The sequence below is a fragment of the Protomyctophum parallelum genome, assembly GCF_964188405.1.
Source record: "Protomyctophum parallelum genome assembly, chromosome: 16".
Taxonomy (NCBI): Eukaryota; Metazoa; Chordata; class Actinopteri; order Myctophiformes; family Myctophidae; genus Protomyctophum; species Protomyctophum parallelum.
This window is the reverse complement of record NC_139711.1, coordinates 37,661,549-37,689,048: the sequence shown is the minus strand read 5'-3', so window position 1 is coordinate 37,689,048 and position 27,500 is coordinate 37,661,549. Positions and strand designations below refer to the sequence as shown.

At 44.7% G+C, this 27,500-nt stretch overlaps 1 protein-coding gene across 8 annotated transcripts in view; it reads right to left on the bottom strand.

Annotated features, from left to right (window-relative positions):
* Positions 1–27,500, bottom strand: part of LOC310872998 (transcription factor COE3) — a gene marked incomplete at its 5' end in the record, with an annotated part of 144,895 nt that overhangs the window by 22,465 nt on the left and 94,930 nt on the right. For 6 of the 8 annotated variants that reach the window (XM_083785232.1, XM_083785225.1, XM_083785229.1 and 3 more), the window contains 3 exons: positions 3,541–3,629; positions 19,432–19,558; positions 21,206–21,339. In XM_083785232.1, the coding sequence (XP_083641358.1) occupies positions 3,541–3,629; positions 19,432–19,558; positions 21,206–21,339 (350 nt within the window). The remainder of the gene's footprint in view (positions 1–3,540; positions 3,630–19,431; positions 19,559–21,205; positions 21,340–27,500) is intronic. The other 2 variants (XM_083785226.1, XM_083785228.1) reach the window with 1 other exon arrangement.

The window sequence follows — 27,500 nt, the reverse complement described above, 5'->3', positions numbered from 1 at the left end:
TATCAACCTGCTGTCCACATTAGAGTAGGTAATAAGTGAACCCACTCCGAGTCAATCAGAGAGCCAACTATACATGCAGTCATGCAGTAAACATGTCCGCTGTTGTCCCGGGGTGAGTCGGACGGGGAGCATTTCTCAACATGAACAGAAACCCTTGGCTATATATCGCTCGCCTCGCCTGCTCTCTCCCACCTTCCCCGAGCCCAGCCGGCCCAAACCTCCACAGCTCCAGCCCCCCGGCCCCCTTGCCCTTGCCCTTCTTCCGTACCGTACGTCTCTTGACATATTCCTCCTTTTTTTCCCCTCCTTCTTTTTCTATTTTCCTCCATTGGTTTCTAGGGGCTTAATTATGGGGGGCTGGCTTGGTGGTTGTGGAGGTGCAGTGCGAGAGGGGAGCAGAGTGACCCTAGAGGAGAAGCCTATCCGACAGGGCCCTTAACAATGATAAATCACCCCGACCAGAGCGCGGCCGCCCCGCGCCAACCCCGCTACACAAAGAGCACTTCGCCAGCGACACCGGCCGCCCGCTAACGCTACTGCCCTGCTGATCTCTATAAAATATGGATGGTGCCGAGCGCCACGGAGTGGAGCCGTATCCAAGATCGGACCCACAGATTAGCGCTTATGCGGCGGTTACGGGTATTATAATGATGTGAGACATGGTGCCGGGTTAATTTCATTCAGAGATAGGCAGTTGAGGAAATGGATTGAAATTCAGCTCATGAATTGAATATTGCTCATTATTTTCAATGAGAGGGGGATTTCCTCGTCCGTGGCCCCGTATTTGAATTAATATCCCTGAACGAGTGCCTGGAGAGAGGGGTGTCAGGCTGGGAGGATGGTGGGAGGGTCAATGATCAGAGTGAAAGGTGCTCGCTCTGACACCAAACACACTTCATCTCAACCTCATGGTTTGCTAATCACAATATACAGGCCATGAACTTTCTGTTTTTAGCCCCCACAGAGAATCTCAGCCACAATGTCAATCTTTAATTTAGAAGAAGAAAAAATAGCTGGAGAAAGCGCTTTTTTATAGCGCTTTCTCCAGCTATTGTTCTGCCGGTCGGTTTTGCACCAGCGACCGCCACAGAACTGTACTCTGGAAATAAAAATAGATCTTCCATATGTAGCACGGAAGAATCTCCGTCCATGCAGGTGTCCTGTTGAGAGCATTCATAGGCTGTTAAACTTGCCATGACCCAGGAACGGGTCTCGTGGCAGTGTTTCTGTAACGGAGTAAAATTCTCTGCTGCCTCTCCAACAAAGTGAGGGAGAGAAAACTCAACGCAGGCTCTGGAGTCTCTTTTGGGGGTAAATGTAAATGGTAGCAGGCTGGATCTAGTCCACATTGTCCCCACCTACCGTATGTAATTATGTGGGAATTGAACACAGACCAGGATGGACTGGACTGTGCAAAGGGGTAGAAATCTGTGCTCCACTGCTCCCCGTCTGTGACCAGATGGACAGCGCTTGATAGCTGGCTGTCTATTTGCCTGCCAGTGTATGTGCAGAGGGCGAGGTGTCCATAACCAACCAGCCTGTATTTCTACAGAAAGAGAGGTGTCTGTTTGCAGCCAAGCCAGACTGGAAATGAAATTAGAGGGGTGAACCTGATCCAGGAACAGTCTCGATCAGCTGCATGCCCGATAGCTATTGTACCTGTCTGTGGGTCGTGTGTGTGCGTGTGTGCGTGTGTGCGTGCGTGCGTGCGTGCGTCTGCCTGTGGCTGACTTCCAGTCCCAGTTAGTTGGACAGTGTGGTCGCCAATGCCGGCTTAATCCAATCACTCATTAGAGGTTATGCTGAAAGGGTCGACTGGACCTTCCTTAAGCGTACCCAAAGGGTATTCCTCAGTGTGTCTCCATATCCTCCTGCACCCCCCATGTTGCTGCCTGAGCGGTATTTGGTATACGAGTCTTAGTGTTTATTATGTGACTACGAGTCTATAGTGTTTCTTGCAGCCTGACAAAAACCAACACCAGACAACTCTCTTTCTATCCCCCTCCATGTCCTACAGCAGGGGCGGGGGGGGGGCGGACGGAGTGGGGGCAAGACAGCAGTGGATGAAAAACAAAAGAGAAGTGACAGGCCAACTTAACCATCCCCGAATGATCACGTGACCCTATCCTGACATGTCTCATTGGCCCCGAGACCAAACTGTGCCCCTTTACAAATAGCATGGCTTAACGCAATCCGCTTGTTGTGATTTCTATCGTGTCGAAAATGTCTGAAAAGCTTGTTGGTTGCAGGGAAGAAAGGGGGGGGGGGGGGGGGAATCTATGCTCTTATTGAGTTTTCGTTCTGAATAAATAAATATTTAAAAGGTGGATGGGGGTGGAGGGGATTTCACTCTAGCTGCAAATCAGGCCATCAAAGGGGCCAGACAATGTATGCTCACTATTAGTATCAAATTACAAATAAACTGGCTTTTGGTGACTGGATCTCCGATGTCAGATTTTGATAAATGGTTTCAATTTGGCAGCTGCTTTAGAGTGTCAAGGCCCATCTGATCCTGTCCCCCTCCACAGCAGTTTGCTGCCCGAAAGAATCTAGCTCAGTTAGCCTAGCACCTTCTTAGGAGCCAAAATAATCTTTTCATACTAACCAGGCAGCAAACCGCCCAGGGCACCTGACGGCTGGTTGCTTTTTGGGCCCCCTGTTTAATGCAAATGCGTGCGTGCGTGCGTGCGTGCGTACATGCGTGCGTGCATGCGTGCGTGCGTGCATGCGTGCGTGCGTGCGTGCTTACGTGTGTGCGTGCGTGTGTGGGCGGGCATGCGTTCATGCATATATGATTTCCCTAGTATGTCTAAAGGCAAGTATTGAGACATGTATATACATTTAATCATGACTATGCATAATATGCATAAATCTGTTAACAATCTTACATCATGGCATGTCATCTCCCCTCTGAGGGAATGTGTACCTGCATGCTGCTGCCCATATAGCTGAACCCAGCCGAGGGAAATGAGAATCCGCAAAAGCAGCAGTATTGCATCCTATAAACAGCTGTTTCCAGTTTTAAGAAGGATTGGACCAATTTAGTGGCTGGCATTGAGGGGTGCCTCTAGTGCCAAGTATGTATTGAGTAGAACGAACAAATCCAATCAAGCATTTCAAAGTTGGTCCTCTGTTAAATTAAACCATACAAGTAGCATTAAAATCTGTGTAGTAACTGGTGCGGGTGGTCTCCACAGTAACCACATCGGGACAAAAGGCTGTGTCTCAATCACATTTTATCCTTTAGCACATCTGTTCAAAGCGCCAGAAATGATCATAACCTCATCGTTCACTATACTCCAAAATGCACTATACGTACAGCCAAAATGCTGGTAGTCTTTTTTGGCAGATAACCAGCCATCATTTAGCAATCAAATTCAATTGTATTTGCCCAGCTGGCTATACTTACAAAGTAAAAGAGTGTGTTGAACTTTGGGATGGATGGACCAGACAATGTTATGTCCAGTGTGGACAAAAAGCTTTGTCCTTCATCTGACCTCTGGTCAGCAACTTGACCATGTTCTGCTGTGTTCTACTGACCTTGGGTAACCTCTCGGGGTCTCCGGGGTGGCGTGGGATGACTTTCTGTAGCCTCTGGAAGCCGTAGTCGATGGTTGGTTCATTCAAGGCTGCGTGACAAACAGGACAGTGAGTCAGTGATTGATTGATTGATTGATTGATTGATTGATTGATTGACAACATAGTTGCCAAAGTAAAGTACATTGTGAGGAGTTAATCTCTTCCGAGCATGGCACATACTGTACAGTACCACCACAACACACAGTATGACTATATTGATTGCATTGTGTAAAATTGCATTTGTAAATCATCAACCGTTTAGATATACATATACTCAATGCGTTTATATATGTGTGTATATACTCATTGCGGTTGTGCGGTTTTTGTCTGCACTCATTCACAACTATAGCAGCTGCCCAATACAACCATAGTCTTCTATGGCTGTCCATACTGATCAGCTCCACTGGAGGAGTCTGGAGTTAAGTACCTCATTCAAGGGGAACTAAGGAAGAAGAGACGATAATTTGGTTCTAGAACTGGTTCCGTTCTTGGAACCTTATTGGTGCTTTCACGGAACCGGCGGCCATTTTTTGGTTCCTGTTGCGAACCAACTTTTAGGATTCTGAACCAATTAATTTTCAGTGGAAACACTCTGAACTGGTTCAACGTTTAGGCAGGAGAAAAATAAAATTAACTGAAGCGGTTCAACCCCAGTGGAGAAGGGGAGATCGTTCAACTTCCCCTCCCTGGTCCAGGGATTCAAGCTGGCGATGCACATAATCCTCTCGCTATAGAAGGACATCTTAAAACTCTATATGATCTTGAGATGACATTCTAACATTAACATGTTAACAGGCTTGTTACAGCTCCCAGTGCCAGCTGAGGCGCTGAAAAGCTCCGGGGACTTCTCCATGCCACCCTGCCTTCTTCTGCACACGTCCCTTTATCAGAGTGTCAGCTGATCTCTCTCTCTCTCCTCACAGTCAGATCTCTCTTATCTTCTCTGTTCTCTTTATTAAGTGCAAGACCTTACACTCAACCTGTCCCCGCCGCTCTCCCTTCTCACCGCGCGTTGCCTAATTCAATTGCACTTTCCTTCTGTTGAGCCCATAGTCCTATTTTTTTTCTTCTTCCTCTTCTTTTTTCTGTCATTCACCCGCTGAACAAACAACACAATCTCCATTTTTTCCCTCCTCTCTATATGGACGAGGAGAGAAGAGAAACACCCGGAAATGAGTTAGGGAGATACTTCTCCATAATCAAGCCCATTAATCATAAAAGCCTGTCAAATTTGACTTTGGGGACAATTTGTCAGCCGATCGTGCCCACTCCGCTTTTGTCACCAGTGCCTCTTGTATTCTGTAAGGATGATTGACACACCAAATGCCGGTGAGTAGAATAGCTAGTTTGCGCTAATATGCATAACCGCCGCTTTCATGAATAAGAATAAGGTAGCAATACGGCCGCGCAAAGGGGTCTCTTTCAAAGGGCCCCCGCTACCGTTTGTCGCGAGCGGGCAAATAGATGTTATTACCATTATAACAATATTTGTTTTCTTTCCCCGGGAATGGGGAGCCCGCGAGCTGCTAAATCAAATTTGTAGGAACCCGTTTCAAACGGCGGCAGAGGGGGGAAAAAAAGGGCTTTCAGGCTGTGGCTGAGGGTGGGGATGATATCTGAAGGGTGACGGAGCTAGACAGGCCCTCGCCACGAGGGCTGCCATGTTGGATTTGGGCTCTTTGCCCCTGAGAGGGGACCAAAGAACACAGACGCTTAACCCATTCTGACCTGAGATCAGATTCATACGAGGTTTCCGCCGGACACACACTGGTCTGATGAACCCATTCTGACCTGAGATCAGATTCTAAAAATGTCAGTCGTTCTTCAATTTTTCAAAAAATAGCAGACCTACAAGCTCGTATCGCGCCACTCGGTGGCGCGATATGAGCTTGTAGATCTGCTATTTTTAAATAGCTAAAGCATAACATGATGCTGACATCAAAATGGGTGCCCGTTCAGAATGGGTTAAATGTATTACTCCCTCCCTCCTCCCCCCCTCTCTCTTTCTCTCATTCTCTCTTTCTCTGTCTCAGATGAAGAGAGATTCATTGCTTTGATCCCAAAGAGACTTTTTGGGATGCATAGTGGATGCATGGAGGTAATGCAGGCCAGTAATCAACTGAATTCAAAAGTCAATTTTGTGCACCAAGTGCATACGTTTCCAACCTAAGAAAAAACACAGGTGAAATAAGGCTCTCTACGGGAACTCAAACAATTGAATACAAAAAGAAAAGCCATTTACCTCCTAACAGAGTTAATGGGATGGGAGACGCCGTATATATAAGAGAGGCAGAGCGAAGTGTTAAGACAGGAAATACTCAGCAGGAGTGAAAGAAGAGGGAGAAAGATCACAGACAAAGAAAGAGAGAAACACAGAGGGAGAGAAAGAGAGAGAGAGAACTCATAACGCTTTTAATTAAGCTCTCTAGCAGGGTGGGGGGAGAGAGAGAGGGAGAGAGAGAGAGAGAGAGAGAGAGATAGAGAGAGAGGGAGAGAGAGAGATCTAGTATAGGCCTACCTCCACTATCCCCCTCAAAGAAATTAAGCCCATTACTTCCCCTTATTAAAATCTCCGCGCACTCTGACCCCAGCGCCCCATTGGCTGCCTACAGGCCTGTAGTCCTCTCCCCGCTAATCGATACGGCTGCCTCTTTGCAAAGAGCCTGAGTAATTGGAGAGCGCCGGCGTGCTGTGCGAACCCTGACCCCCCCCGCGCATTACACAGCCCATATGAAGACAGATTGCCTGATTTAGTGTAAACATATGCTGCAATCCCAGCCATCAGTGCCACTTTCTCCATCGTAATTTGTATTGATTTTTGTTTTCTTTTTTCCCTTTATTTTTTCTCTCACTCCTTTTTTTCTTCTACAGAGAACCCCCCCCCCCCCCCCTCCCCCCCCCCCCCCCGAACATCTTTTGTGCATTTGTGTTGTCTGGTGATCCCCCCCCCTTTTCTCTTCTTCTCTCTTTTCAAACGGGAGAGATAACACAGAGAAAGGAGGCACAGGCAGAGAGAGGGAGAGAGAGAGAGAGAGAGAGCAAAGGTTGGGATAGAAATAAAACAGAAGCAATGTTGAAAGCGCTGAGTGGGGGGGAATGGAAGGAGGGGACGAGAACAGGGGAGGGGGAGGAGGAGGAGGAGTAACAGGGAGTCATTCTTTATATATTTAATCATCTATGTATTGCTCCCTGCCTCACCCTCTCCACACACTGTGAGGGTGATCAAACGGTTGGTCGGGGTCCCACCAAACAGAACGTAAACAGACAGAAAGAGACTTATAGTGTGCGTGCGTGTGTGCGTGCATGCATGTACGTATACTGTGTGTAGCCTACACTACAGTCAGCAAAAATCCATAGTATTATGAGTCCATTTCTTATACTCTCAGGGTTTAATGAATGTGTGTGGTGAACTGTAGGAAAGACGAGGGAAATAAGGCTGCTTAAGAAAACAGGGGAAGGGGAGAGGAGAGGAAGGCAGCATTCCACTGAACAGAGTTCTGGCACTCTGCTTACCGGCCTCTGAAAACCTGCAATATGCATGTGGTGGGAGGTCTATAGATGTTTGCTATTAAACAATGACCTGTTTGATTGTGGTCCTTTTAACCCATGTGGACCATGTACTCCCCTTCCCAGGAGCCCTTGTCCTAACATATTAAGAGGACGCTTTAAGAGTGGCCACAGCACCTCTCTAAGAACGTATATTCCCATGGCAACGCCTGGGTTCTTTCACCTGGCCTTGCCTCCAAAGAACACAAACAGCCTGCCTCCTTAGGTGCCAAAGGTTAAGTCAGGGTTACAACAACCCTGTCGCCAGGAGGGTAGAGCGATCACAGACAGGCTTTACACTAGCTGGCACCCAGCAGAGGAGAGGAGAGGAGAGGAGAGGAGAGGAGAGGAGAGGAGAGGAGAGGAGAGGAGAGGAGAGGAGAGGAGAGGAGAGGAGAGGAGAGGAGAGGAGAGGAGAGGAGAGGAGAGTTATTGGAGTAGTTATTGATTAACTACAATAACTTGGTCTAGAATTATAGTCTTTAAATTCATCACCAACGTGGAAAATCAAGTTCCTCATTCAAGGCTATAATGCCAAGTGACATCGCCACCCCTCTACTGTGGGGCGACCAGTTCGACTTCCACACACAGTATGACAATGGCTAGCATCCGCATCACGAGACAATGTGAACTACTGTAAAGGCTAATGAGGGCAGGCTGCTGACTGGGCATCTTCAGCATGTCTGTACTAATCACATCAGCCATGCATGGCCAGGCCAGTCATTTACAGGGCTACTAATCCAGGGCACTTCTCTGGAGATTGTTGTCTCGTCTCCTCCCTGGGTGCCGATAAGCAGGTCCAAATACAATCTTTGACTCGTTTCCTGTATAGTATTTCTGGCGGAAGATTTCTGGCAAGAATAATATAGACATCATTTAGTAGGATGTTTTTATCAGTTGGGTTCTATATCGGAATGTTGCCGCATTACTAGGACAACAGAAATTACTATAGGCCAAAAATAAATATATATATTGTTTTGTGTATTGAAAGCAATAGTAGTATTGGCAACAGTTTTAATTTATACGACTACGGGGGGAAAAAAGAAATCCATCACAAAATTTAAATTCCTTTCCAGCAACAAAATTAATGAAACGATAATATCATGATAGGGGAATTAGACGGCGGTCTCAGCTGCCCAATTCACTGTCTTACTCCAACGTACAGTATGTGCATTCACTTTAGTTAAGGGATCCAGGCATTACGCCCATCAGCCCATCATTAGCGCGCAATATATATGCTTGTGCTGAGCTTGCAAGGTGAGTGCATAGTACTGTACATCACAGGGTAATGCGTTTTCAAACAACTCTTACTGGAAATTCTGACAAAATATGCCCAAGTGAAATCTACAACATGGTAAAAAATCCACCCATTTGGAGTTTAACTATCACTGAGGATTCTACTGTGGCTTTACATTCTTGTTACTGTAGAATAATGCCTGATGCCGGATCACCAAACACCAACACCCACGCGCTGTGAGCTCGTAGATCAGCTGCTTTCTGTGTGTGACAGCGCGGGACACAACTAAATTATACATCCAGATTATTTAGTTGTCGTTTCATACTTAGACCAGTGGTGGACAAAGTACTCAGTTGTTTAGGTAAAAGTCCAGAGTTAAATGTAGTTAAAGTGCCAAAAGTAGAAACATTTCATGTTTTCAAATGTATAAAAATCATTTGAAAATAGCCGATCTACAAGCTCACTATGAGTCGCATCGTGACACATTGTGAGCTTGTAGATCGGCTATTTTCCAATGGTCTAAATGTATACAGGACTGAAGTGGTTATTATATGTTTTATAACAATCAAAATATATAATGTAATTAGAAACTAAAGTTTTCAAATAATTGTAGTGGACTAAAAGTACAATATTTGCCTCTGAAATGAAGTGGAGTAGAAGTATTGGAAATTGGAAAATATTCAAGTAAAGTACAGATGCCTCAAAATTGTACTTAACTACAGAACTTAAGTAAATGTACTTAGTTACTATACCACTGACTAAGACATACCTGTGTACAGTAGGTCTTATCTTATGAAATGATCTTATGACCATTAGGTTAAATATATCCACTTCCCACCCCCACATTCAGACTATTGTTCATCAACTCTGGATTAGTGTCTAGATAGACGGAACGGGGCAGAGCGGGGAGGACCGGTCCGCTGCAGGATTGACGAGATGCTGGAGATCACTGGAACCTCGCCATGCACGGACTCATTACCCATTTAGATCAGTCTCACAGCTGCTTCCAGCTCAGGATCCCAGGCTTTCAAGGGTTTCCATGCTTCAGAGGAGCGTGTATACATTCACTAAGCATATGTTTACGTACCGATACTCACAGCTGTTTACATTTATTTATGCCGGGGCTATTTCTCATTTGCCTTTTTCTCACTGCCGTCAGCGACTTGCTGCCTCGCATAGCAGGAGAAATCGGTTATTCTTTCTTCGGGAACCGCGAGATGAAACAAGCTCTTTGGGGGATTTGGCCTCACCTTTGCGTTTTGTTTTGCTTTTCCTTTCGGTGATGGCCTCGGTGAAGGCGCAGTCATGTCCCCAATGAGACACCGGATCCAAAGCAGCTACTCTATCTCCAATATGGGGCTCACTGCGCTCATACATAGGCAGCTCTCCGTGGTTTTCCCCTATATTACACTTATCATTTCAAATGGACTCCATATTCCATATGAAATACGGCACTGAGCTATGGCCACAATCTCCCCTGACAGGCCCAGGCTATCGGAATGAGGGGGATTTGCAGCTGCTGCTTCGATCCCCAAGCAACATGTGCTGCAATTTCCCATCTCTATTCATTTTATGATTGATGCAGGTCACTGCAACGTTTGGCCCCATTGCCCACAGATATGCGCTGCAGATAATTCCGCCCTTCCTTATGGGCATGGGGGGGGGAAAGAATTGACAGACGCACAACATGGTGATCCTTAAGTGGATGGCCTGATTTGTTTCGCCTTTTTCCCCTGCTTGTCAAGAGGCAGGGTAGCTGAGCCCAATGGGGTCTATCCTGTTGACAAGCTCCAAAAGTCCCCTGCCGCCCCCTCCCCCAAGAAGCCTCCTTTCACCAGGATATTGATCGGTCATTTTATTCCTCTATCTTTCAATTCATCACCCGCTCATCATAGAACAAGCTGCAGCACGGAGGAGGATACGTGTAATGCAAAACGTGCTGCACTGAACAGCACCGAATCTTGGGTTGGTCTTCAGACCGGCATGAGGTCAAAGCTAAGCCATGCATTGCGTGTAGCACGGAGAAGCTTTGCACGTCAATCGCGCACGCATACAGTATTTACATTTAGGTATAGGCATTTATCATCCAATGACAACAGGATTTAAGCTCAGATTCACCACGTACCAATACGCTCACGCTATGTGCACATGTATTGTACACACATGCCAACATGGCCGCACACCTCATCTATGATCTCCGTGCGGCGCAAAGCAGAGAGAGAGAGAGAGAGAGAGAGAGAAATTCAAAGCGAGACTCCTGATCAATCACGGGAGGCTGCCACTCCCTCCATCTCAATCCCCCTATACCCTCCCTCCCTCCCCTCCCTTCTGTGTGCAATCGATGCTCATAGAAATTTCATGAACTTTAAACTGTGATTGACAGGCGGGGCCTGGCCCAGGCCCCTTTAAAGAGGTGAGCCACCAGGGAAGATGAAGGGCCTCCTCCTCTGCACTCTTCAAACATGCACTTTTAATTAAGAAAAAAAAAACACTTGGCAGTTATGGCAACAATTACCTCGACTGACTTACTCTACTTAACCTCCGTTTACACCCCCCCCCCCCCCCTCCCCCCTCGCACTGACACCCAGCCACACTGAATGTCCAAAGTCCAAAACACAGACCACACCTGACATCCAATGGAGACAGTGTGTGTGTGTGGGGGGGTGGGGGGGGGGATTACAATAATAGGGGAGGAAGATTATTGTCTTGAATATGACGTGTTCCTCTATAGATCACTGTACTAATGTGCAGTGAATATTTCAGACTGCGTTACCGTCTCTCTGGTGGCTGTGTTCAGACACAAGTCACTTAGTGGCTAACACATACGTTCATTCGACCGTAATGAAACAACACAAGTACTTGGGTGCCTTTGATCTACGGGGCTGTCTTCTCTCTTTTAATAGACAGCAGAAGTGTGCTCGCCATCGGGGGAATTCCTCCTCTTTTGCTCACCAGAGAGTCACCACCACCACATTTCATATATCAAAGAGCACAGAGGCGCGCTCCACTTACTGGAACGAGGGACTTGCGGAACTAATGTCAGATAATTGGCGTTTCTGTGGGGGCATTTTCGGTGCTGCGACTCAAGAAGAAAATTATAACTTCTCAGGTTGGGGGGCCTATTTCTTTGAGGCACACTCCCCACCAGCACTGTCACTCGGGTCTCTAATCAAGCCACCAAGGAGGTAATTATTCACTTGAGCTGATTAGCATACAGTATCTGTGGTAGCAAAGCGGATGCTCTCTAATCACAGAGGTTGCATCAGCTGGCGGATCTGCATGGGCTGGCAGACGGTGAGGGTGACGGAGCGGGAGTGGCTGTTCTGCTGTCACTGCACACTTCACTCTCTCTCTGCCTGCTACGGCACTATACGTGCTTCTCAACCCTGGGGTCACGACCCCCCCCCCCCCCCCCCCAAGGGGTCATCAAATTATTTGGAGGGGTCGCTTTTTTTCTTAGTTTTTTCTGAATGTGCTCAAAGAAATGAAAATCCGAATGAAAAAGTAAATTAGTCAGTCATAATGCAAAATATTTAATCAGTAGGCTCGGTACTTATGATCATTTCCACGAGTGACAAGTCTGATTCATCCATCCTTTTTTTGGTCCGTGAATTTGGGCGGGCACACACATCTCCCTTTGCAACATAAACGCAACTCACAGTGGGCAAGTTGAGGCACAGCTGTTTACAAAGGCGGGAAAATAAATTGATCAGCCCCAAAGTGTGTCTGACACACGAAAGCTTAACGTCACAATTTTTCAACGTAAGAGGCGGAACTTCAGGGCTGTGTGAAGACAGGACCACGGATAGGACACGCGTGCACGCGTGCACGCACACACACACACACACACACACACACACACACACACACACACACACACACACACACACACACACACACACACACACACACACACAGTATTCATACTGTATACAGCAAGAGACAGAGAGCCAGAGAGAGAGAGAGAGAGAGAGTACTCTACATGTAAGCTGATACAGAGCCTGCTTTAAGATAATTGCTTCCATGTGTTACCGTGACAGTAATTAAACAATAAAAAAAATAGAACTCAATTAGAGTTGGGTACAGCTAGTACAGCAGTACTACTAATATGTCAGTAGGTCCAACAACGAGAGATAGAGGAAGAAACACAAGCAGCGAAGAGAGAGAGAGAGAGAGTGAAATTATACCTAACCTCAGCACACACAAAAAAAAGAAAACTTTTACAGGGGCTCAGGTTTGACACAACGGTGATGCCTCTTTGTTACATGTTCACAAGACCTTTAGCGGCCCGCATGGAACATTCTGCTAATGCTTTCCGTGTGTGTGTGTGTGTGTGTGTGTGTGTGTGTGTGTGTGTGTGTGTGTGTGTGTGTGTGTGTGTGTGTGCGTGTGTGTGTGTGTGTGTGTGCGTGTGTGTGTGTGTGTGTGTGTGTGTGTGTGTGTGTGTGTGTGTGGGTGTGTGTGTGTGTGTGTGCGTGCGTGCGTGCGTCCGTGGCCAAAATGTCCCAACAAGTATAGGAGATTTTGAGACATGTGAGTCCAATGTTTGGGGTTACGGTGAGGATTAGACACTTTGAGATAATGTTCAGGGGTCAGGGTTAGAGTTATGCCTGATTTATACTTTATACTAGTAAAAACATGGCATTCATAAAATTGCTGTCCTAAAAGTTTAACGTCCTCACAAGTAAAGTAATACAAGTGTGTGTGTGTGCGCGTGCGTGCATGTGTAAATTCGGGGGGGAAAGAAAGGTACAAAGTGGTCCATTGTTTTCCCTCAGTCCTGATAGGAATACTGGCCCTGCCCAAAAAAGTCCAGGCATTACGCCCTCAGAGGGAAAGGCGAGTAGCCATGCTGAAAACCTCTTAAGGTTCAGTGTCGCTTTTTTTCCCTCCTTCCTCTTTTTAAAGAGGTCAGTGCCGAGATGGAGCCAGCTCTCCTTACACCACACAACAACCAGCTCCTCCGTCCATGCCAGCCAGTGCCAACGATGGCTGCCAGATTTTTCCAAATAACCTCATAAGTCAGCGTCAGAACGAACAGACCCGCCATTCGACAAAATAATATTGCCTCAAGAGTGCCGGAGCTTGAGTCGCCGCCCCGCCTGAATCGCGCTCATAACTAATGCCAACACCTCGCTACGGCTGCTGCTTTTAAAACGGTGTGAATCCGTCTAATGATAACCTGTTGTGTTTTTACATTCTCCCTGCGTGTGCTTCCTCCTCGTTCAGATGTTATGACAAGTGCGTGACAGGTACGGAAATGAACAGCGTCTGACATGTTTGCCGTCTCGTGATATACCATTATATATACTGACGTTCAGCTTGAAGAGCATCGCTGTTATAAGTACTAAGTAGTATCAAACGGGATACTCACACGTGTTCAAACCGTTAACAAAGCTAACAAATATAATTGCGTAGATGGATTTCATGCGGGCAGCCCACTGCAAATTGCCTTTACAGAGATGATATCACCCCACCATCCCCACCTCCACTATTCCCCCCCCCAAACCCACCCCACTTCCCTCTGTGAAGCGTGCTCATCAGCACACAATAGTATAACCACACCTCTCCTCCCTCCAGGCCAAGAGTGTTGTGTGTTATGGGGGATGCAGGCGTGTTGAGGCTTGCCAGGGGCTGCCCCAGAGGTTGAAGCCCCCCCAGGCTAGGGAAATAACAGCCACTCCGCCTGACTTCTACTCTACATGTACATCATGATATTATGGCACCACAGAGCGCCAACAAAGCACTCAAGTCTACATGCGGCGTGCACCCCCGACAGAGAAAAGAAGAGAAAGTCGTCCAATTATCAGGAATTATGTCCATGTCATGCAATGGTCGTGATTTATTTTTTAATGTATTTCACTGTATTTAGTGCAACTACTCAATGGTACTCTGGGCCAGTGTACTGGTGGACCATTTACTACACATCCTGCCCTTGCCCTTTTCTAAAATGCTGCTTGAATGCACCTACAAATTCAATGTTAAATGTGTAGAGTGACATGTCTATCTTATGTCCCCCAGGCACTGTGTATGAGGTGCTGTTGTCCTGACAGCATGTGTCAGCAGCACACCGCATATAATGTAAGACATCCCTCTTTAGTACAATGCAACCAAGGACAAATCCATGTGGGTTAATTTCATTTTAACGATGAGTCTAATGATTTAATTGTATTATTTTAATTCACTCTGATCAAGAGTTATTGTTTATTTATTTATATTTATTTACGTTTCGTAACAGTTCTTCTTGCTGTAAAAATATAAGTCAAAGGTGAGTGAATTATGACCCTTCGTGGTTCATGCATATAAACAACATCTCTCAATTCAAAACGTGGGCCACCCCATGGGAGGAACCGTCTGGAATTGCCAACGACTTGATCTGTCATCATTGTTGTAGTTCAATTTGATCACTGCCGGTTCTATTCCCTAAACTGCTCGTGGCTGCATGGCGCTGTATATTAGCGTGTGGTGTTTGGGTGGCAGCGGCCGCTCGTTGTAGAGAGACAGAGAGAGAGAGAGAGAGGGGGGGGGGGGGGGGGGTTTCATCATCCGAGCAGGGAGAGCGAGGCTGTGTTGAGCTCGTTGCTGGATCTATGCCGCCAGCCTCAGTGCTTGTAATGCATAGATCAATGTGCCCTATGGGGAAGGGGGGGGATCGATGGGTGCTGAGTTATTGCAGTACTTGGCCACTGATTTTTAGAGAGCTGTGTTTTCCCAGGAAAGTCAATACCTCCAGGCTGCTCTCATTAATTTCAGCCCCTCCCCTCCTCCAGCTTGCACCTGGGGATCTGCAGCCCAGGAGAGTGAGGCTGGAGGGAGGGAGACTAGAAGTCTAGGGTGTGTGTGTGTGTGTGTGTGTGTGTGTGTGTGTGTGTGTGTGTGTGTGTGTGTGTGTGTGTGTGCGCGCGCGCGTGCGTGCGTGCGTGCGTGCGTGCGTGCGTGCGTGCGTGCGTGCGTGCGTGCGTGCGTGCGTGCGTGCGTGCGTGCGTGCGAAGGGTGGGGGGGCATTGGTGGAGGCGATGCGGGGAGAGGGAGAAACTGTGGGGATGATGGAGAGAGGAGGAAAGTCAGAGATTTTGGCGAGAGGAGGGAGAAAAAGGGAAATTGAGATGACAGCATAAAGGAGGGATGAAGAACGAATCCAGGGTTTGGGTTAAAAGGTGGAGTGAGGAATAGCAAAGCAAGTACAGAGACAGTGTGATATTTTTTAATATATTCTTTTCTTCTTTTTTTTGTAAGTAAATGATATGGGTCCAGCCAGGTTCATGTGCCTGAAAGCGAGACGGGTGATATTGATCCCTAATATGGATATCACGTCTGCTCCGGATTATTGACATGTGCTGTGTTTTCCACACCATGGCTGTGTCTTCTAGGTATTTGTTGAAGTCTGTGTGGAATGGGAAATACAGTTTAGTGTCTCCTGGAGCTGGGCGATATGCCGAAAAATCAAATATCACAATGTTTTTTAAAGAATTCCTTGATGTAGATGTAGACGTTAAACTATATCTACACAAAGACATTTTTGATCATCATCAGCAACGTACCTACTGTATAATGATAATTAAGTGGGACCAGGCAAATAATTAAACAGCTATTCAGACTTCAGACACGGAGCCCCTGCAGGTAACGCATGTAGGCTACTGCACATACAGTACTGTACGGGTCAAGAGTCAATAGCAACAGGCCTGGGCTCTGGCTCAGTGGTCCAGGCACCTGACTGGTAGTACAGCGCCACAGTGGGTCACGGGTTCGAGTCCTGATCCTGACGACCCTTGCTGTATGTCTTCCCCCCATCTCTGCCCCCCTTTCCTGTCTACATACTGTCTCCTATCAATAAAGGCAAAAATAAATGCCAAAGAATATCTTTAAAAAAAGAGTCAATAGCAACAAGAGAATAAGCTGATATACAATATTATTGATGGGAGATTAATCGGCAAACTCATCAGTATCGGCCAATTCTAGTTGTTTTTTATTATTTGTCATAGGTCTGATTAGCCCAATCAATCAATCAATTAATCTGTCCGATTGTCTTTACAGATAAACAAGCCCATTATACAGCTTAAACAGTATACAAGCTCACAATATTAAATATAATATTAATATATTAAAATATATAATTAAAGATAATCTGACTTGCCTAAACCTGCAGTGCAGATACCCTGTTACATGTATTTGTCAGAATGGACAAAATTATTATATATTTGTTTATACAGAATGAGATCGGTAATATCGGTTATCGGCCATAACAGCAATTAATTCTAATCGGATATCGATATCGGCCAAAATGTCTCATCGGCACATCCCTAGTACACAACAACGGTACATCCTCAGAATATCTGGTAACAAAAGCCAATTCTAGACAGAGACAAAAGATAGCAGAACGAGAATGAGTCTCCACTTTGATATGAACACTTATTCTTTTATTCGAGATTCTGCACGGTTCACAAAATAAAAGATTTACACCCATGTTGCTTCAAAAGTGTCTCTTTTGGATACTTTATCAAACACTTTTGACTTTGGTTGAAATCTCGTATACATGTGGCTTGTCACGACAATGCTCTCTGCGGCGCTTGCCTGATTTATTTCTATTTGTTTCTTGTTTGATAATGCCTAATTTATACCATTCATTGTTTCGCAAAAGTACACCAAAATATTATTATTAAATAGCATTTTCTGTGCACAAAACCAGCGTTCAACAACGTATAAATTAGGCGTGAAAGTGTGAAATGCTCTTTGACTCTGCAGAGGATCTCAGAGTCAAATTCCTAAAGGAAATGACATCACTGGGAGAGGGATGAATTCTCTTTCCCGTTGAATTATACACATCTTGCCTATTTAGTATTTAAAAGCTTGCCTCATTTTACATTCATGAATACAACACACATGCTGGCACAGTGAATACATTTTGCAAATGCACGTTGACGCATTCCCAATCTTAAAATATGTATGTGTAAATCAGATTAACTGGTGGTGTGTGCACAATATGGCTCCCATTCTGGCTGAAAGAACTGGGAGACTTGGGAGAATTACATGAAATTGTGCAATATTATGATGCCGCCACCTGTCTGTGTTTCGAGTTGTGATGCCATTAGGGAAATGGAGCTTTGTTGCCTCCCTATCAATCAAATCAAGTCAGATGTTCGCATTTCATTATTCGGTTTGAGAAATCGCTATGCTGATGCCGACGACGGCAGTGAATATTGCGTTTAAGCCGTTCAAGTACTTAGGCGATGATAGCTGTGATAACATGTTTTCAAATTGAGGTTGCAAAGTAACACAGACTCTTTTGAAGGTATTCGCGACACGTTTTTGCTCAAGAGAACTCACAGTCTAATGGACATAGGAAACAGTGAGATAACAATGGGGCTCTATTCACAACACACTGCCATAAAAGCAATACGCCGAGCGCTTGTCAGCCCTATCGCCAAATGGAATCAGATTAGCATTGCAAAAGGAGCCGTCCAAAGGTAAGCTGGGCTGGACAGTCCATTGTGACTGTTGTCTGTCTCTTCCCTCCTCATGCTTATAGCCTGCTTTCTGAAATAGGTGGCGCCTCGAACAAAGACGGAAGAAGGCAGAGAAGCGATAAACGCTGTGTTAAACAGAAAGCCTTAACACCGTCACCTCTTTCATGGCCGTCGCAGTGACATTTACTTATCACACTAAACAGCCATCCATCTGACCTTTCTGCTACTTTGAATGGCATCTGTATATTCTGATGGAATAATCGGGAATGGTAAAAGCACTGATTTGAGAGCGTGATATGGCTTTTTTCGGGTAGCCATTTTTGCTCTGTTGTCCTTCAATAGGCTTGAAGGACGACCTGGGGAGACTGTACTGGAAGAGGAGGGCAGCGTGCGGTGGCACACGCACACATGGGACTGGAAGAGGAGGGTATGCGTGCGGTGGCACATGCACACATGGGACTGGAAGAGGAGGGTATGCGTGCGGTGGCACATGCACACATGGGACTGGAAGAGGAGGGTATGCGTGCGGTGGCACATGCACACATGGGACTGGAAGAGGAGGGTATGCGTGCGGTGGCACATGCACACATGGGACTGGAAGAGGAGGGTATGCGTGCGGTGGCACATGCACACATGGGACTGGAAGAGGAGGGTATGCGTGTGGTGGCACACGCACACATGGGACAATGTTTACTTCCATTCCAGTATAGAGTTGAGAGGATAGGTGCCCCTGCATGGCGTTATACATGTTGGGCAGAAATATTGAAGTTTTTTCATAAATGAATGGCCTATTTACAGTACTTAAATAGTCGATTTAGATCCATTGTAACATAGGTTTTGTTTTTGTTTTTTCATTTCCTGAAAATGAAAAAAATATTTTGGACATAGAAAGTTTCCACCCGCCAACGACGATAATGTGATTCCTTCTACCACACTCAAATGTATGCATTTTTTGGGGAGTTTTCAAAACGGCACTGTGGCTTACTGTAGCAGGTTATCAATAGGCTTGGCTTACAGGGGGCTAGGTTATCAATAGGCTCGGCTTACTGTAGCAGGGGGCTAGGTTATCAATAGGCTGTAGCAGGGGGCTAGGTTATCAATAGGCTTGGCTTACTGTAGCAGGGGGCTAGGTTATCAATAGGCTTGGCTTACTGTAGCAGGGGGCTAGGTTATCAATAGGCTTGGCTTACTGTAGCAGGGGTCTAGGTTATCAATAGGCTTGGCTTACTGTAGCAGGGGGCTAGGTTATCAATAGGCTGTAGCAGGGGGCTAGGTTATCAATAGGCTCGGCTTACTGTAGCAGGGGGCTAGGTTATCAATGGGCTGTAGCAGGGGGCTAGGTTATCAATAGGCTCGGCTTACTGTAGCAGGGGGCTAGGTTATCAATAGGCTCGGCTTAATAGCTGAGCATTCAGCGAAGCAAATGCAAACATGCGGCGAAAGTTACAGATCTACAAGCTTGTAAATTGAGTGTGTAAATCAGCATTTCTTTTTACGTGATTTGGTGTAAAGAGAGAAAAATAAAGGAGATGGCCAAGTACTGACCCCTGGTGGACCCCGGCCAACAAAGTCTGTTCGGAGGCAGAGATGATGAGAAAGTCTTACCAGTGTAGACGAAGCGGCCTGGTGCTCCTTTGCAGAATTGCTTGGATTTGTAGGACAGCGTGACCTCCACGACCCCGGGAATGTGACGAGGAGGGGTCTGTACTCGGATGGCATGAGGAGTAATCAGCTGGACGCGCACACGCACACGCACACACACACACACACACACACACACACACACACACACACACACACACACACACACACACACACACACACACACATTGTAAAGGAGAGCATACTGATTGAGTCAAACTCACAGATTTAATATATCATTAGACAGGGTTCTATGATCCTTACAGGTGTGTGTATGTGTGTGTGTGCGTGCGAGCAGGGGGGGGGGAGGATCCCTTTCGGCCAGCCTATTCTCTGTCGGTCTACCGGTTATACAAAATACGGTATATATATAAATACGTTACACTGAACACTTTGACGTGCCGTCGGGCGTCTAAACAGATCTGGGTCAGCCCATACAGCCAGTGTACACGTGGCATGGGCACTGGGATTTCAGCGTCTGCCTGCACGCCTGCTCTCGCCACCAGAAATGACACTGATCAAAGTAGGCTACAGTCTGAAGCAACGCGAGGGCTTCCAGCGGGCCTGTGTGGGGACGGGTGTCTAAGCCATAAAGACCTCAGACCGGATTCTACAATAATGTATGTCTTCTATATACCTTGACAGTTCTCTGAAACGTTTTAATGTCAAGGACCTCCATCTGAAAGTATGTTGTTCCAGGGACCCCCCCAGAAACAAATATTTGAGTTAAAAACATTTGCTGTGAAAGAATATATATTGAAATATTTGCACACCATTTAAAAAAAAACAGCAGATCTACAAGCTCGTAGGTCTGCTATTCTTCAACAGCTATAAAGTATAAAATAATGGTTAAATGCGGTTAAAAGCTAAGGTGACACAGATGTGTTCCAGGTCTTAGTGGGCTAACTCCGAGCGGGACCGGCGAGAAGGTTTCATATACCAGGTGTTCTGCTCCTCTGACTGCACCTACTTCAATATTTCATGGCCTGCCTTCTGCGCAGCACCATGCTCCATGTCTGCATCTAAACCTGCCCAGAAAAATCTACATATTTGCGGGGACATGCAGCAGACCTCGCCGCACGGTGCACTTCGAGATGCAGGTGTTATTTAGTGTGTGTGTGCGTGTCTGTACGTGTGCATGTAAAACAGAGGGAGAGAAACAGACACATGTGTGCACGTGTATATGTGATGTGTGAATGTGCTTACGTTCACTGTGTGCTTTTTTGTTTTACTTTTTCTTTGTCATTTTCTGACTTGAACTGAAAATGTACGTAGTCAATTATGTAATGCAGAAGTTCACAGCTAGGCCTTTTCAGCTCAAGACCCTCGAAGCTCAAAACTTACAACAAAGTAGTGTGCATTCCCATTGGGCCTTTCAGACCTGTTCAAACCCCCCATTATACTATAATTTAATAGCACAAATTCAAAAATACATCTATGAGAAAACGTTTTTTCTTTTCTTGTCTTTTAAAACAACAGGTATTTTCTAAAAGAAAAGGAGAAATCTAACCGAAACGGACTACGCTGCTCTGGGTCAAACCGTTTTGTAAAAATACAAACTGTCTTCAAGACATATAGTAAGAGTAGCCAAAACAAGAAATCCGAGCTGAAAATGAGTCAAAATAAATTAGTTCCCATCCAGGCCGTCCTATAATACATGTTCTTTAAAAGATCTTGGATCAGAGTGCGTCCGTCAGATCTATGTTATATTCTTGGTGTTCAGGGACTTTGGCCTCACCTCACTCCAGACCAGCATCGTGCCGAAGACGACCTGCAGGCCGTCAAAGAAGTTGTCTCCTATGATGATGACGGTGGCGCCCCCGGTCGTCCATCCCTCGCTGGGGCTGATTGCTTTGATGCAGGGTGTAGCTGCTTCGATCGGGAACAGAGACAACAGCAGAGCAGCCAGTTAGCCACGCAGTGTTACCGAGCAGCACTACAGTACAGGGTGTAGCTGCTTCGATCGGGAACAGAGACAACAGCAGAGCAGTTAGCCACGCCGTGTTACCGAGCAGCACTACGGTACAGTTCCCAAACGTTTTAGCCCGTGACCCAAAAGAGAAATGATCGCCCGAGACCCAAATGAGTGAAAGTATAGCAGATCTACAAGCTCACAATGCGTTGCTTCGTGCCGTGTTGTGAGCTTGTATAGATCGCCTTTTTCCACTACTTCTTAAAGGAGAATTCCATACTAAAAGGCTTTCTTACCTTTCTTTGTAGTTGTTATGTCCCCATCAAAGAGGTCCAGGTGTTATTTTGTGCAAAAGCTCCTTATTGGCTATTTCCCCTACCATAAGCCCTAAATTAATTGCATTGAATTGAATGGGATGTTGTGCTAATTCGCTTATTTCCATCTAAATAAGTAGTAAAGTGTGCCGCTTGGGTTATTATTTACATTATGAAGAGAGGATATATACAAAAATAATATAATTGTGAGCGATGGAAATAAGCGAATTAGCACAACACCCCATACATCCCATTCAATTCAATGCAATTCATTTAGGGCTTATGGTAGGGGAAATAGCCAATAAGGAGCTTTTGCACAAAATAACACCTGGACCTCTTTGATGGGGACGTAACAACTACAAAGAAAGGTAAGAAAGCCTTTTAGTATGGAATTCTCCTTTAAACATTTGTTTCTAATTTATGACATTTCTTAAATTTTTCTTTGCTTTCATCGTGAAATTACTGACAAAAAAATCTTAGAATTTTGTTCTTAATTCATGAAAATTGCTATTTGGAAAAATAAATAAAAAGAATAACAAAATGTAGGAAAACAAAAAACAAAGGGACCCATAAAAATGTGTTCCTGACCCACAAATGGATCTCGACCCACTGTTTGGGAAACAGGGACACACCAGAATGGAGGTGCACTTTATTATCCCTGCAGGGGAATTGGTACGTTACAGTTACAGCAGCATAATGTAAAAACTCAGGAAGAATTAACTTGTTAGAAGGAACACGTTTCAGTGTGTATAAAAGGGACACGCCTGCTGGAAAAGTGAAGTAATGTCCTGTAGAAACTATCTTGCGTTGCCAGACGGTTGCCTCTCGCAATGTTCAAATGCTTCCGTCAAACAGTCTGGAGAACGGATGCTGTGATCATGAGTAAAATATAAAGCGGAAGTGAAGCCTCCTCCCCGCTTCCGTTTAGTTTTTACAAACATATGTAGGGAGGTGTAGTTCCAGACTTTATATAGTATTCGGAGATTGTGGAATAGTTGTCTGGCTACGCAAGACTATGTAGAACATACAGTACACACTACACACTACACAGTACACAGTAGAGACTATGTAGAAACATACAGTACACACTACACACTACACACTACACAGTAGAGACTATGTAGAAACATACAGTACACACTACACACTACACAGTAGAGACTATGTAGAAACATACAGTACACACTACACACTACACACTACACAGTAGAGACTATGTAGAAACATACAGTACACACTACACACTACACACTACACAGTAGAGACTATGTAGAAACATACACTACACACTACACACTACACAGTAGAGACTATGTAGAAACATACAGTACACACTACACACTACACACTACACAGTAGAGACTATGTAGAAACATACACTACACACTACACACTACACACTACACAGTAGAGACTATGTAGAAACATACACTACACACTACACACTACACAGTAGAGACTATGTAGAAACATACACTACACACTACACACTACACAGTAGAGACTATGTAGAAACATACAGTACACACTACACACTACACAGTAGAGACTATGTAGAAACATACAGTACACACTACACACTACACAGTAGAGACTATGTAGAAACATACAGTACACACTACACACTACACACTACACAGTAGAGACTATGTAGAAACATACAGTACACACTACACACTACACAGTAGAGACTATGTAGAAACATACAGTACACACTACACACTACACACTACACAGTAGAGACTATGTAGAAACATACACTACACACTACACACTACACACTACACAGTAGAGACTATGTAGAAACATACACTACACACTACACACTACACAGTAGAGACTATGTAGAAACATACACTACACACTACACACTACACAGTAGAGACTATGTAGAAACATACAGTACACACTACACACTACACAGTAGAGACTATGTAGAAACATACACTACACACTACACACTACACAGTAGAGACTATGTAGAAACATACAGTACACACTACACACTACACACTACACAGTAGAGACTATGTAGAAACATACACTACACACTACACACTACACACTACACAGTAGAGACTATGTAGAAACATACACTACACACTACACACTACACAGTAGAGACTATGTAGAAACATACACTACACACTACACACTACACAGTAGAGACTATGTAGAAACATACAGTACACACTACACACTACACAGTAGAGACTATGTAGAAACATACAGTACACACTACACACTACACAGTAGAGACTATGTAGAAACATACAGTACAGTGACTACACAGTAAAGTCCTCAGTGTGGATACATTGACGTCCAGAGAGTTAAATTAACATTTCTGTGTAGACTTTGCTATATTACCACTTAAATGTTGAGCATAACCATTTAATCCCTATATTGTATTAATATTTATTCATAAATTATAAATATATTTTTTCTATATTTAAATATTTTTGAAAATGAAAATGTTGGCGAATGGATGTTTTGCTGATGTTTGGACATTTTGGAGGAAATTATGACATGCAAGAGTTAGGAGGCTGTCAAACATTTGGCCTTAACCAAAGACACAATTTTGCTAAAGCAATTCCATTCCAATGCTATTACTGTATCAAGGACAAACAGATACTATTCATATTCCTGAAGTCCCTAAAGTGCATAATACTATACTGTACATTGTGTCTCCCCCTCACGCGAGACGGCTCGGCCAGTGATGGTGTAACAGACCACTAATAATAAATGCAACAATTATTAGTTTTCTCAATGCCATGGGGATCAATAAGGCATTCAATATAAACAGTAGTGTGTCTCCGAGAAGGCTAGACGTAGGCACAACAGAGTCAGACAGGCTGACTGAACGCTCCCGTCTCCTCGCATATCTGCACTGCATGCAGGAAGCACCATATGGCCTGAAATCAAATGGTCGCTCAGGCTCCAACGCTTTTTACAGCTATTCCCGGACACAACAGGTTTATAGGGATAATATGGGTTGGTTTTGCAGACAGTGAAGCCACGCTTACCTAGTTTACCACAGTACGGTATTGTGGGCATGATTTATGACTCTGCCGTGTGAGAGGAGAGTGACAGAACCGTGTCTGTATGTGATGCGATGTGAGATCTCATCAAAGCCGGTTATAGATATCGACAGCATGCATTTTATTCTGTTTTATATTAAAAACGACTACATTTTCCTTGTTTATATCTCACCTGCACAAACGTGTGTCTTCGTATTTTGGGGGGAGTTTAGAAATTTGACTTTATTTTATGCCTTTAATCATTAATGTTTTATCATTGCGTAAATAACATTAAACCACTTAGCCCTATTTAATTATTTGTCATACAATGGTGTTGTGTCGCGTGGCAAAAATAGCCGATCAATACATAGCTCACAATGTTTCACGTTGTGGCATGTTGTGAACCTTGTAGTCGTAGATCAGCTATTTTCACAGTTTCTTATATATAAAAACAAACCTATCCTAAACTAAACTTAAATAAATTAAATAAAACTAAAGTAAACTAACCTGGCTCATATCTACTGCTAATCAGAAACATAATTATATGAGAAGTTCATATTGAAAGATGTCAGAAAGTCTCCCTTCCTCCAGTATACAGTAGAAGCCAGTTCACATTTCTGACGCAGTTTGAGAATCCACCTTTTGAAAGTTGCTCAGAGAGCTGACAGATGAAAGCCCCTCTCTCTCCAGAGCCTGTTTAACATACCACAATTCATCCAACTTGCTCCCAAAGCATTTAACAGTTGTTGAGGGTGTTGCGGGAACTCCAGCTTTCTCCCTCATACTCGACAGTCATCCTTATTAATTTCCCTTTGTCACAACAGTAAACAAACAGCCGAACGGAGGGTGGGGTGGGGAGCAGAGGGTGGCGGTGGCGCGTCTCTACAATCGGGATAAATGAGGGGAGCACAATGGCGTGAAGCCGTCGGTGGAAACTTTTGTGGAGGTGGAGGGGGGGAGGGGTGGCGTACATAACAAAGACAGGAGCAGATGTTATGCTTTTATCGCCTTTGAAAACATCCCAATCTGGCTGAGATGAAAGGCCCCGAGCTTCCCTCCGTGGGCCCTGGCTACTCTGATAGTCTCTCCTGGAATTGGCGACACAATGGGCTCCATGGCCCCGGCAGGACCCAGGCTCTGTACTCTGGCTGAGATGTTGACACGTCCATGAAGCAGGGAATGCTGCTCAAAGGTGTCTCAACATCAATGTTTAAGTGCTCCGTGAAACACACAGAACCTGGCTATAAAGTCTGAAGGGAGTTTAGCTACTCTGGAAAAGTTTATTCTGCAGACTTCAAACTCACTATAAAGGACTTGCACATCTAGCGTGTGCATGCTTAGGATTGTATGTTGATACCTATCTGGTCAATAAAAAAATATTTAAACACTTGAGTCGTATTTTATACTTAGTTGTACGATGGTGTCGCATTAGATATGCTATAATTAATTATTGTAAAAATGTTTTGAAATGTTTAACCTATAATGACATGCCCAAAATAGGGTTGCTAGGTTAAAAGTGTGTGATGTGATGTAACAGATGGGTTTGATTTGATGCATGTACTGTACTGTAGGACAGTACAGTGTAAGAGATAGTTTACACAAACAGTAAAAAGGCTGCAAGTCAGTTTTGTAGACTCATTTTACCTGTCTCTGTTTTGTTCTGGTGTGATAAACCCCACCCATCTGGTGTTCCCAGCAGGTAAAATCAAACGAGAACATGCATCTGCAGCAGCTTTTGGAGTCTCATGTCTGTTGCAGGGTTATTATTCCATGTTGACGTCACGTTTGGTTTTTACAGTTTGGAAACAGGCCTGTTTTAATATAAGGGGAAGTTGTAGTAAAAATCACCACTTCAGTGAAAATGTCATCGCTCCCTATTTCACTGCTTGAGCGTTACGTTTATAATTTATGAATAATGAAATTGTTTGATCTGTAAGGCAAGGGAATAATTGACATGTTCACTGGCCATTGCTCCCTCAGAGGACAGTCAATGAGAGAAAGAAAATATTGTAAATGGTGCAATTATATAGCGCCTTTATCCAAGGCGCTTTACATGTGCATTACTACATTCACTACTACATTCACATACACCGATGGTGGCGGAAACCATGCAAGGCACCAACCAGCACATCAGGAGCAATTCGGGGTTCAGTGTCTTGCTCAAGGTCACTTTGACACCAACTCTGGTGGAGCCTGGGTTCGAACTGGCAACCTTGTGGTTGCCATCTGGCCACTCTACCCCTGAGCCACCGCCCCAACATATAATGCTATGCATTATATGTTACTGTCGCTTTGTTTTATAATATTATTGTTAACAGCTTGAATCGCCAGTTGTAAATACTTCAGCAATATCAGCATCATTATCTCTGTCCAGGTTCACACAATCTCCTACGGAATATTAAAATATTTCTGTTTTTAAAACAAACTTTTATTCCCCTGCCTACCACTTCTCTATCAAGCATGTTCCTTCATCCAGGGGAATATTTGGTTACAGCTTCATTAATATGGACACTTCTGTTTTTAGTCCTGCCTCCTTTATACTATTGATTACATTGTTGGGGATATAGGGATTTCCCCTCCACTATACTGTGCATGCACTCATAAGTCATTCTGCATCATTTGTCAGATGCAAACTTAAAGCTAAATCTACTTCTGAATTGAGAAATGTGGTTAGACACAGATCCGAAGGAAGTGAATTGAGTAAGATTACCCAAATATGAATCAGCTGGGGCTGAAGTGACTTGATCCATAACTGGAAGTCTGAACTGGTGCTGTGCTATATATCAGGTT